General features: G+C 41.2%; 1 protein-coding gene across 1 annotated transcript; it reads right to left on the bottom strand.

Moving 5' to 3' along the window:
- Positions 1-5,014: 5,014 nt before the first annotated feature.
- LOC308336463 (uncharacterized protein) lies at positions 5,015-11,123 on the bottom strand (the record flags this gene model as incomplete). The annotated part of the gene is made up of 4 exons (XM_080793828.1): positions 10,897-11,123; positions 9,357-9,428; positions 7,751-8,692; positions 5,015-5,061 (listed from the first exon to the last, which is right to left on the bottom strand). Exons 1-4 carry the CDS (start codon positions 11,099-11,101, stop codon positions 5,015-5,017), a joined length of 1,266 nt encoding a protein of 421 aa, XP_080649954.1. The 5' UTR covers positions 11,102-11,123.
- Between the last annotated feature and the right edge of the window lie 2,498 nt (positions 11,124-13,621).

Genomic DNA, 13,621 nt, shown 5'->3' with positions numbered 1-13,621 from the left:
ATTGAAGTGGGTTACTTTCCAATTTGATGCGACAGTCTCTCATGTAGTTGTCCACTTCTGTCGCTGAATCATAATTAGCTGCTCCAAGCGGGTTGTAGTCCTCTCCTAGGAGCTGACGCATGGCACTTTCCTTCTCCACTTCAGCAGCAGCCATCGGCTCGTCCTCGCGATCCTCCTCCTCTTCATCAGTTGCAGGGCCAATCTCTGCGACACCTTTAATTGATTGAATACTTTATTAAATTTGAACAGTTTGCAAATAGTGCCTGTCACTGTGTACTGCAGTAAGAACTACAAATTATACATTGGTGGTGGTGCTAAAGGGATAACACAAAAAGTAATTAAAGTATACAAAATAAATGTATATAGCCTATACAATAAATGTCAATAATATTCACCTTCATCATCGGCATGTTGATTCGCATTCTCCAATTGTACGTTAGCGCAGATTTCTTTCAGCTTGGCTGTCGCAGCGTCTCTCTGCCTTGGTGTGAAGGAAGGCAGGTGTTTATGGCGAGGGTCTAAGGTGGTGGCGATCAGGGCTGGTTTTGAGACCAAGTCAGCCGTGTCAACTGACATGCGATCCCGCAGGGATTTTTTTACCTTGGCCTTGAACTCTGCCACTTTTGGGGTGTCATTTGTGGAGCTCGCTAGGTGTTTGTTCAGGAGGCTGAAGGTGATGGGGTAAATGTTTGAAATCGACACGTCTGATTCTGTTGACATAACGGTGGTGACAGTTTTCAACTTATTTAAAACAGGTAGGACATCTTCAATCATTTGCCAGTGTTCATCTTTTAGCTCAAGGGCTCTGGCATCCGTCAGCTTTGTTACTGTTCGGTCGGATAGAACAGCGGTGACACACCACCGCTGCTCATGAAGTCTCTCGAACATATCATACACCGAGTTCCATCTGGTTTTGCACGACTGGATGAGCGAATGTTTAGGTTTGTTCATCGAGTGTTGTTTTTCCTCCAGTACCTTTGTGGCACGGGTGCTGTGGTTGAAGTGCGCAACAAGTCGCCCAGCTGCACCGATAACTCGTTGCAAATGCAGGGCAAATCCATCTGCGATTGCTAGTTGCAGTGTGTGTGCGTAGCAGGGAACCGAGTCCCATGTCACCCGTGCGGGGGAATTTGCCGAGACGATGTTACTAGCATTGTCATGCACGCATGCACACACCTTCCCGGCCAATCCCCATAACTCCACCGAATCATTCAACTTGGCTGCCAAGTTTTCTGCCGTGTGTCTGTTAGGCATGCTCTGTGTCAACAATATGGCTGATTTAACTTTCCATTCCTCATCAATATAGTGCACTGTTACTGTCACATAGCTCTCGGTGGTCAGTGCAGTCCAGCAGTCCGTCGTTATAGCCACAGATTCGGTATGATCCAGTTGTGATTTGAGCGTTTCTTTTCCCAACTTAAATCGCGCCTCAATGCGGCGGGTGATGGTCTGCCTTGATGGAATGTGGTAGTTGGGCTCGACGTAGCCCATCAATGCCCGAAACCCCCTACCATCGACAACACTGATTGGCATGGTGTCCCATTCAACCATAGTGCATACTTTCTGTGTGATCGCCTCTGCTCTGGTTGGGTCACATCTCCTCCCCGCGAACGCTAGCATGCCAGGCAGCGTTGCTTGTGCTGCTGCACCCGAGGCCGATGGGGTTGGGTGGCGGTTATCCAGGTGATACTTCATTGCTGAAGTACTGGAGGTATATTTCATAGTGAAATTACACAGATTACAAGTTACCTCATCAACATTCTTTTGTGTAAAATGCTGCCAAACGGTACTTCTTTTTGCGCGCTGTTTCATTTTTCGTCTTTTCTTTTTCCCTCCTCTTTTTCCCTCCTCCTCCACGACACGCAGTGTTTTTGTTTTGGGGGAAGTGGAAGCCACGGCACATGCGTATTGCGTGGTTGCACTGACAGTGCAGGTGGAAACTGGAAAGAGGGGCTTGGCGGCCGGCCGCGGTGCCCGCTCTCGGCGCTTCAAAATAAAATATATTTTTTTAATCGGTAAATCATTAGCCGTTAGTGTTGTCGGTAAACAAATTAATAAACGGCTAACGGCTAACGGTTATCGGTGGCCATCCCTAAGCACAATGACTACAGATCTCTTCTTAAAGTTTACTTATTATGGTTTACTTTCAACCATAAACCATAATATGATTGACAAACCTTGGATTATAATTCTTCATCGACCAAGAGCGCATGCAGCATGACTATGAGGTCATTTATCTATGTGGGATATCTCCATCGGCATCGCATGTCGATAAAAAATGGGATTTCACTAGTGGCATTATTCAGGCAATACTCAGATTGTTATAATTCCAAGTGATCTATAATTTGTGAAGTTTATATATTTTTTCCCATACGCACACTCACAGTCACATTAACTTCATGATCAATCAAATCAAGTGTCAGGCTTGAAGAGTTCATTCATGTTACCGTTCGTTTACAATTGACAGAGGAGTTTGGATTATATATTTTTTTATTTGATGGAGAGGTAATGCCTGTTTCAGGCAGTTGACTTGTTACGGTCGGATGTTTTATTAAGCCTAATTATTTGTGCGTCACTGCTTTCATGAAGGCTGCAACAGTTGTTGCTTATTGTTTCAAATAAATTAGACCAATCCAAGCATGCCTTTCTCTCCGCTATATCGTTGTTTAAGCCAAAGAGTCACTGCTCGCATTGCGCCCCCCCCCCCCCCCCCCCCCCCCCCCCCCCCACTTCTGTGTGTCTCAGAAGTGTGCTGTGGACAGTTCATAGATCTTCCTACCAGTGACATCATCGATGGTGAATCCAAGCTATTAGAAACAGCAGGCTTTCTATTCCCAAGTTAACATGCTATTATGGAAGGCATTGTTCTTGCATTAACAATGTGGGTGCCGGGGAATATTTCAGAATAATGGCGATAAGAGTGCCAAGCAGATGCAGATCCTTTAATACATCGCCGTCGGTAAACATCAAACGGATGTGCAGAGGCAGCGTAGAGTAAATGGGGAGACACGAGAACATGCAAACTCCACACAGAAGGGGCCTTTTGCCTACCCCACTTTGGGTATGGGCACTGATGATGCGGAGGAGAGAACACGCCCCCAGCACACTCAGCGCTCATCGAAGTGATCGAACCCAGGACCTTCTAGCTGTGAGGCTGTCGCCCCCCACCCGCCCTTCTCAAACATATACATGTATAACACAGATAGTATTTTTTTATTTCTCACCCGTCTTCTTTTCTTTTGACCTTTTATTTATTTCTATTTCTTTCTTCTTTTTTCCGCCAATTCCTCCACCTACGTCACCAAAACAAAAACAAAAGAACCAACTTGATGCAATGTGAAGTTATTGATACCTTGTACAGGCTTTAGTTTAGACATACTATTGGTCCGACTGTCATTAGACCGACAATCTTCCTCAAACCCTAACCTAACCCTAACCGCAAGCACGGGAGCAGCGCATGTTCACATGCATATCCGACCGTTGTTTCCGCATGTCGGTCCGTTGGTGTGTCTAATCTGCATGTGCATCCCATTGATACCATTACCAGCAAAAATAAGGACTAGGAAAGGAAAGGAAAGGTACTATGTTTACCCAGGGTAACTGGACTAAGCTCAAGAACTTGTTTACAGCCAGGCCCTGCAAATAGAGCATTTCATTGTAGAGGTTCAATGCCTTGTCCAAGGGCACTTCAGCGGTGGTCATTTTAACGTGCCGGTCCGGGGATACGAACTAGCGACCTTCCGATATCAAGACCGCTCCGCAAACCGTTCGGCCACCGCTGCCTATTCCACTAGTCCACTTGAGAGTGTTAAATGGAACCAAATGAACCCTTACAGGTTAATTGGTTCCATTTAACACTGAGTTAAATCATTGTTAAAACATCTGCATTATTACTTAATTTACAGAATGTAGAAGATTGGCACAGGGGAGGGTGATCACTGGACACTGGCACTGATTGGCATAAGTGTGCGCCACTTTAAACTAGACAAAAACAATCACAAATCTTGAATGGGGGTTCCTCCATGTCGCAACATATTTTCAGATGGTCCGTGGCCAACACACACACACACACACACACACGGTCATAGGCCTACCTGCAGTGTAGTCCAAACATTTAGACTCTCGTAGAGGTTTGTTCTGCGTCAAACAATTACACACCGTAGGACCGTAGTTTTCAATAAAAAAGGTATTTTTTTTATTTAAAACTACGGTCCTACGGTGTGTAATTGTTTGACGCACACCCACCGGACAAGTGGGGAAAACGAAAAAGCAGCTTAGATTTTGCATTTGTACAAGGTTGGAGTGATTTTGAGGCACAAACGTTGCTCACGCGACCATATTTGGGTGTAAATCTTTTAGAGTAGAGAGATTCGTCAGAATCGAAAAAAAACCTCAACGAGATTCTAAATGTTTGGGCTACCTGCAGTGTGTAGAACGGTGTTGTGCAATGTCTCCATCTCTCTTTGGAAAAGGCTAAACATGAACTGTGTGGCCGCACTGAGGCGCACCAACACAAACACTCTGACCCGACCAAAATCACCCACCGCTTGTGTGCCGTAAAGCCGTACAGACTCCATTTGACTCGTGCTACCTCCTCTATGAGACATTTTAACTCCTTTATGAAACATTTTACCTGCTTTAACGAGACATTTTGGCATCTTTTGTTGTGAGACAGTCTTCGTTTAGGTCGGGAGATACCTCGCGTCAACAGGAAGAACTACACAATCTTCTACTTCCTGGTCAACGTGTGTGTGTCGCGTATGCGTAAAACAGGATCCAGGGCACTGCATTTCTCCCCCTGGTGGAGGAGGTGTGTAACTTTCTGTGAGTAGCTGATAGATATAACAGACAATGACTGTGTGGAGAGAATGTGAACTCATGTAAAATATTAAAATAAATAGCCTTCGATAGAAGGCTATTTATTAAAGCATGATGTGATGTATTGTGAGCTTATAGATCTGATATTTTCACTACTTTTGTGTGACACTCTTGTATGATGAAGTAGAACATTAAGTCATATGTCGGGCAGGCCCGGATTGGACAGCCTGGCAATTCTGGCATCTGCCAAAAGAACAGGCCAGTCATGGGGCCGGGGCTGAGCCAAAACAATAAGAAAGAGTAATAAAAAAAGGACATAGTAGCATCTTTTGGCCGGTGAAGACCACAAATGGCAGGGCTGATTTCATGTCCAAAAGTGTTACTTTTCAGGATAAAAATTCAAAAGCATCATTCTACACAAGCTCAAAACACTTCACTTCAAGCTACTTTTGACGCTTTTATGTGATGCTGTAGCCTACAACATTTTTTTCGAAGATAAAAGGTTTCTGGCCAAGAGCGACGATAATTACACTATGGCCAAAGGCGTGAGTATGTAGGCTAATGTTATTGATCTGAAAACTATTTAAAATGCAGATGGGATTCTAATCATTAATAATCAATAGTGTCTCTCTCTGTCAAACATGCTCCACCATTACTTTTACCTTGGTCCAGTACATAAATGGAAAGGACAATTAATATTGACCATGAGACACTATTCAATATTGAAGTCAAGAACACAGCATTTTACAAATCAAAATGTATAATGCTTTGTGGTAAAATAAAGTAAAAACTATTAATTGTGAGGCGACATAGGCAATGTTTCACTGAGAACCTGACAAAACACTGACGTAGTTTTATATTTCCAGTGTGTACATGAAGGCAACATCAAAAGCATTCATAAACGCCCAAAAGTAGACTCAACTTATTTTCCAACCAATTGTTTGTGCTTAATACACTGCATTTTTCAAATGCAATCTTATTCATTTTTTTCAGTGGCGTCCAATATGTTGAAATAGTATGTACAACTGGAAAAAATGGGTCATATAGATAAAGGAGTTACCCCGGCCAGACGTAGCGCGTGGAAGGAAGTCAGTTCCTTTCAACTCCATCAGGTAAATAAATACAAATATTGGTACATTAAAATCTTTCTATGAGGTATATGAAGGGCAAATTCAAAAGTATGTAAAACAAACTATAGACCGGGTTCATGGATATTATAGTGCGTTAAATTAATATGATTATTCCATTTGAAAACTTGACAAATATGGACATGCACATATTATTCTACCTATTCTATTCTGAGTTGCAAATAAAATACAAAAGGAAATAAAAACACAATCATTTAATATTCCATTATCAGATTATGATTGAACTTGTGGGTGAAATTTGTACAAGCTTCCATCATTTACAGGTTACAGAAAGGATTAAAGAATAGAGAAAGAAATACCAAGTCAGTGTCAAAACATCATGTATAAATTCAAATCCATTGGCCTAAAAAAAAGAGTGACTCTTCTGCTTTAGTATCTATGATTTGTCGTTGTCATCCTGGATTAGAATGAATGATCATTTGTCATGTGCGAGTCTTTGAAAATAAAAGTTTATTAATGTTCAACTAACAACTTCTACTCTATATGACTTGAATACATTATTGTCACAGTATTCAGATGCCACACATTTGCCACACACAAAAACTATGTGTGTGCATGAGTTCTCATGTGTCTTTTTAGATCACCCTTTTGACTACAACTTTTGCCACAAATTGTACAAGTAAAGGGCTTTTCCCCTGTATGGGTCCTCATGTGTCTATTTAGAATGTGCGTTCGACTAAAATCCTTGCCACAAATTCTACAACTAAAGGGCTTTTCGCCTGTATGAGTTATCATGTGTCTTTTTAAATCGTCCATTCGACCGAAGCATTTGCCACAATCTCTACAAGTAAAAGGTTTTTCACCTGTATGAGTCGCCATGTGTCTTTTTAGAGCAGACGCTGACCTAGAGGCTTGGCCACATACTGTACAAGTAAAGGGCTTTTCCCCTGTATGAGTTCTCATGTGTTCTTTCATAGTACCACTCTGACTAAAGCTTTTGCCACAAACTGTACATGTAAATGGTTTTTCCCCTGTATGAGTCCTGATGTGTGTTTTTAGACAACCCTTTAAACTATAGCTTTTGCCGCACACTGTACAAGTAAAGGGCTTTTCCCCTGTATGAGTCCTCATGTGTGTTTTTATAGTACCACTCTGACTAAAGCTTTTGCCACAAACTGTACAAGTGAAGGGTTTTTCCCCTGTATGAATCATCATGTGTATTTTTAATCCACCTTTTAGACTACAGCCTTTGCCACACACTCTACAAGTAAAGGACCTTTTACCTGTATGAATCACCATGTGTCTTTTTAGACTATATGTTGAACTATAGCCTTTGCCACAAACTGTACAGGTAAAGGGCTTTTCATTTGTATGACTCCTCAGGTGTCTTTTTAGATCAGACGATGTACACGAGCCTTTGCCACAAACTGTACAAGTAAACGGCTTTTCCCCTGTATGACTTCTCTCATGTTCTTTTAGAGTACTACTTTGACAAAAGCCTTTGCCACACACTGTACAAATAAATGGTTTTTCCCCTGTATGAATCCTCATGTGTACTTTTAGACCACCCTTTAGACTACAGCCTTTGCCACACACTGTACAAGTAAAGGGTTTTTCACCCGTATGGTTTTTCTGGTGTTTTTTCATAGTACCAGTTTGACTTATGGCTTTGCCAATCATTTTACAACTAACTGGCTTTTCTCGTGTATGAATCAGTGCATGTCTTTTAAGAACATACATTCGAATAAAGCCTTTGCCACAAATTTCACAGATAAAGGGTTTTTCCCCTGTATGAATCATTGTGTGTCTCTTAAGACTTTTCTTATCTTTAAATATTTTCTCACAAAATGAACAGAGAAAGCTTTTCTTCTTAGTTTTCAGGTCTTGACTTTGACAGGTCTTTGTGTGTGTTTTTAGATTTTGCCATCGAATAAAGCCTTTTCCACACACTGTACAGCTAAAGGGCTTTTCCCCTTCATGAATCCTTGCATGTCTTTTTAGATGATGCATTCGATTAAAGCCTTTGCCACACACTGTACATTTACAGGGTTTTTCTCCTGTATGAATCATTGTGTGTCTCTTCAGACCTCTCTTTTGATTAAACGTTTTGCCACAATATGAACAAAGAAAGCTTTTCTTCCCTGTGTGACTCCTCGCGGAGGTAGTGTTCATATCTTCAGACATCTTGTTGTCTCCTTCCACATATTGTGTCTCGTCTGATTTCAGTGAGTTTAAGTCATCACTGTTCAAGTCATCAGATTCAGAACTGTCTGATTTCAGTGAGTTTAAAGCTGACTGACCTCCCCTGGTCTCCGCCCAGTCATCCCTGTCTTCAACCTCAGATTCAAAAGAGTCTGAAGAGAGGAGCTGATCTGTTCCACAGTCCTCTACATCAGCTTGTGTTTTCATACGTTCAGCTGAGTTGCTGGATAGGGGCTCCATCTCTCTGTTTGCAACATCACCTTCACTTCTCTCTTCAGTGTCAGAATCAGAACAGTGTGCAGAGAGTAGCTGGTCATCACTAGTTGGCTGTGATGGTACCCTGCCTACTATATAAGCTTGTATTGTCATGTGTTCAGTTGAGGTGCCGGCTAGAGGCTCTGTCTCTCCGTTGTCATCATCATTTCCAGTCTTTACTTCTAGTAATGCTTTACTTCTAGTCAATGTTGAACCATCAGTCTCCTCTGGTCTCTCTTTAATGTGTGGAGGTTGTGGTTCTTCCTGGACCAGACTGGAGCTCCTCTCCTGCTGTTCAGCACAAACCTCCTCTCTGGAGGCTAGGAAGTCTAAGGGGGAAATCAATTGAATGAGAAAAAGCAGAGACATTTTTAAGTGACATTTTCTGTCTCTTTCTTCCACTCGGTTGCCATAGACTTATTGGTCAAGCCATCTGAAACACAGCAGTGTTTCAGTGGTCCATGGAGGATGACACAGGAAAAACTCCCGGGTTGTTTGAATTCATTCATTAATAAGGATAGGGAGAACATTTCTCAAGTCTTGTTACACCGACCGACAGACATCCAAACAAACCACTTCAATATGATGGACGTGTAACATTTTGTCACCTTCCGTGGACAATATGAGTTCACTTTGACACTTATTTCATAACCACTGCTACAGTAGTTCAATAAAAGCGCTGCTGCATGTTGCATCTCATGCCTGATTTAAGCATTATTGCATGAGAGGGTGTGCTTTACCGTGATTATCGGCACGACAGTGATGCGGTTTTACTATAAATACTTGTTTACATATTCCATAAAGGAAAGAAAAGCAGGAAGAAGATACATCTTATTGATACCTGCCCTTATCTATCATTAAAAAAAATCAACTAATTGATGCTTTGCTACAAATCATTATCGTTGTGTGCTTTTCTTTTCTTAAGATGTATTGTTTTAAGCAACAACATTCACATACAAGTATAACACAGATATAAATGTTTTTCTTTCTCACCCGTCTTCTTCTTTCCTTTGGACATTTTCTTTATTTCTTTTTCTTTCTTCTTTTTTTCACCAATTCCTCCACCTACGTTCACCAAAACAAAAGTACAAACTTGATGCAAACTTGAAATAAGAACAGGTCCACTTGAGTGTAAAATGTAATCTTTTTTTTTTACACTCTCAAAGAGTAAAATTATTGTTAAACATCTGCATTATTACTTCATTTATAAATCTACACAATTAGAGAATGTAGACAAATTGTTATTTTGATCGACGTTTGCCTGGTATTTCTCCTAAGTGGTTGAAAACCACTTCACTTATAGATCAGGGGTAAGCAAACTAGCAGAGGTGCCAACATTGGCACACTAACTGGCACAAGTGTGAGAGAGCTGTGACTGGAGTGGGGTGGGGGGTTGGGGTGGGGGAAACTTTTTATAACAAAATAATTAATAAAATCAAAACTGGGAGTATAATGATCATTACATCCTGGTGTGAAAGATTTTCTTTTAAGGAAGACATGAAGGTTGTTATGTACAACCTTTTGGGAAATCAATCAGTTGGAAATATCACATTTTGATGTGGTGTCATAACTTAAGTGTTGATATGGCACACTGACTATCAGAAAAATGAAAACATGGCACTTCATGTCAAAAAGGTTGCCGACCCCTGTAGATCTGCAATTTTCAAAAACTCAAGATTTGAGTACATTTAAAACTATCACAAATCTTGAATGGGGGTCCCTCTGTGCCACAACATAATATTATTTGCAGATGGTTGTCCGTGCAGGGCGCGTAGCGTGGATTAAAATGTTGAATGGGCAAATTAGCCTCACGAAGGGCGGAGTGAGATCAGGACACACAACTGAAACCGGTTTTGCTGACTTGCTAGTGGGGGACCGTTTAAAACAAAGGAGGCTTGCTGTGGTTGGTGTGATTGTGTATGTGTGTTGTAACTGTGTATGCATGTCTGTCTGTCTGTCTGTGTATGAGCACGGAAGTACCATGACAATACCGCTGGATGGCACTGTTGAGCAGCGTCACACACACACACACACACACACACACACACACACACACACACACACACACACACACACACACACACACACACACACACACACACACACACATTTGAATTATTTTATTTGGATCTGCACAAGAGGCGTAATACAATAGACCCAAACACTGATCAGAAAATAATTAGGTTATACATTAGGTTACACACACACACACACACACACACACACACACACACACACACACACACACACACACACACACACACACACACGCACTCACTCAGTTCAGATGGGTCTGATTTTCGCCCCAGTATTTCAGAAACTAGACTAGGCAAGATCTCAATTTCCTGGGCCTGTGCCCGAGTGGCTGCTGGTGTGTCCGTGGCCAAAGAGTATAATTATTAATCTGACATGTAAATGTTTGCGAAATTAAGCATGTCTTAAACACGTATATGTATGTATGCACACACGCAAGCAGCCGCAGCCACACACACACACACACACACACACACACACACACACGTCATAGACCTACCTGCAGTGTGTAGTTCGGTGTTGTGCAGTGTCTCCATCTCTCTGTGGAAAAGGCTGCACATGAACTGTGCGACCGCACTGAGGCGCTCCAACACAAACACTCTGACCCGACAAACATCACCGCTTGTGTGTTTCTCCAAAACACACAAAATCTGCTCTCCCACCGACGTCATGTGTCCGTTTATCTCCAGCCGTACAGACTCCATTTGACGCGTTTTATCTCCTTTAAAATACATGATTCCTCCTTTATGAGACGTTTTAACTCCTTTAACAGACATTTTAACTGCTTTTATGAGACATTTTGACGTCCTTGTTGTGAGACCGTCTTTGTTTAGGAGAAACCTCGCGTCAACAGGAAGAACTACAAGACCTTCTACTTCCTGGTCAACGTGTGTCAAGCATAGAGTATTTGTCAAGCTTAGATATCTACGCTAAGGTGTCAAGCAGCGCAACACAGGATCCAGGGCACTGTTGCCTAATGCTTTTCGCCCCCTGGTGGAGGAGGTGTGTAACTGTCGATGATAGATTTGGAATGGATAGATTTAAACTTCTGGGTACTCAGATTAGGATAAATCAAATAGATCAGACCATGACTGACTGCGGACGGAGAGAACGTGAACTCATGTGAAATGTTTTTTTTACCTGTTTTTTTTATTCGCACTATACAAGAAAACAGTAGCCTATAAGAACGTAACATTTGAAAGAGAAAAATAAGTGCAGGTGAAAAAAGACATCCATAAAGGGCTTATATATGGTTCTCACCTAAGATAACAAACAAAATAGTTATGTTAGACAAAGTAATCAAACATAAGGTAGGACTACAACAAGCCTACCGGTAGGTAATAATTACACTGCAGTAAAGTTGAATGTATGTGTGTGTGTGTGCTTCTAATACGTAGAGGGGCCGTGGTTTTTCATTTATTGTTTTAATTTATTTTTAAATAATTCTTTGTTTTTTTTAGTCTCCTCTATTTGGATCTGAGAGTGGTGTGCAGAAGTAAAACTATTACAAATTGGACACACTCAAGCAAAGTGCAAATACCTCAACATTTGTATACATAAAAAGAGAGACAGTGGGTATGTATGACACCAGGTCTGCATCCAGGGGTGACTGTGAGGTCCATGGCAGAAAGTCTACCTTCAGTCAAAATGTACAGTCCATAAAAGGTTGTCAATACTGGAATCAGCTCCCTCTCACACTGAGGGAGATCCCCACCCTCCCACTTTCACAGCTTTTAAAGGACAACTTAAACAATGGTTAAAAAATAACCAGTCTTGTGATCATGTAGGCCTATGATGATTAGTCCAAAATAGAGCCTACCCTAATAATAGTTTAATATTTTCTTATTTTGTTATCCTTACTAGTCTTATTACGTTGTAAATGTACTAGGTATTTGTATGCAACCGGTATGTCAGTCCTGTTTGTATTGTTTGATGTCTGGGGACTGCAGATGGAAATTAGCATGTTTTGCAAAATCTGGTATATTTACACTGCATTTTTAATGTAATGTTCATCAATATACACTGTCCCGACTAAATAAACAAATAAAGTAAATTGCACTTAAGTACAGTACTTGAGTACATGTAGGCCTACTGTAGCAGCACCCTGACTCCGTTTGACCAGAATGGAACAGAGCCTTCATTAGTATCAGCGGTAACACCTGTGAAGGAAGTAGGAAATTGGGGCCCATGCAGGTTCTTTGCAAAATGGCGTGTGTGCATGGAGCCCATTGACCCGTATTCACATGACCATGACAGAAGCCAGGGCAGTGCACCCGTCAGCAGGGAGTGTTGGGCAGGAGGAGTAGGACGGTGGCTCGACATCCTCCCGTTGGGGACTCCTCAGTGGCAGTTGAGTCAGTATAGGATATATACACATAAATGTGTACATTGGGGTACACACTAAGCAAACAAAATTAAAATAGTTATCTCTAAGACGTACGAGGGCCAATAGTAAGATAGACAAAGAGGTATGCTTTGCGTTGGTCAATGCCATTATGTTCTTCAGCAGAACCAAGTTCTGACGAAACAACGGAACGGAAGCTTCGTGGAATAAAACACAGACACGAAGACGGATCATCATCAACAAATCATTTTTAAAAAGAGAAACAATGTAACGTCATAATAAGATACACAACATTTATATGCGTGAAGCCCACAGAAAGAACCAAAATAAACTGAAGCCATTGTATCAAATAACTTGTGTCCCCAAAGTCAATATGTATTTGGTCAAAGACCCACATCTGAAAATATGTTGTGCCAGGGACCCCCATACAAGATTTGTGTGGTTAAAATCTTTCAAGTACATCATTCTATTTTCTTTTTTCTCTCAAATTTCTTAAAAAACGTTTTTTTTAGAGGGTACCTGCATGGCTAATAAGACAAATATGCCTTAAAACATTATACTTGCCCTCTACAACTAAGAAAATAAATAAAATTTGTTTATTTCTATAAAGAATCTTTCACTCAACTGCTCTGTCGCAAGTTGATATCATATGCCCATATGGTCTAGCCCTATGGACTGTATGGAATGCATATGCTAAAAATAACGTAATACTTCCTAAGAATAATATGAGCATCAAAGCAACATTTTAAATACTTTTTATTAGCATGTGCATTCCATATATTCCATAGGGCTGGACCACACACGGACATATGACATCATCAACTTGCCACGGGAGTGAAAGATTCTCTTTTTATGGAAGAAATACAAATATTAAAAGGTG

This window comes from Protomyctophum bolini (assembly GCF_963924005.1).
Source record: "Protomyctophum bolini genome assembly, chromosome: 21".
Lineage (NCBI taxonomy): Eukaryota > Metazoa > Chordata > Actinopteri > Myctophiformes > Myctophidae > Protomyctophum > Protomyctophum bolini.
This window is presented reverse-complemented; position numbering and strand designations above follow the sequence as displayed.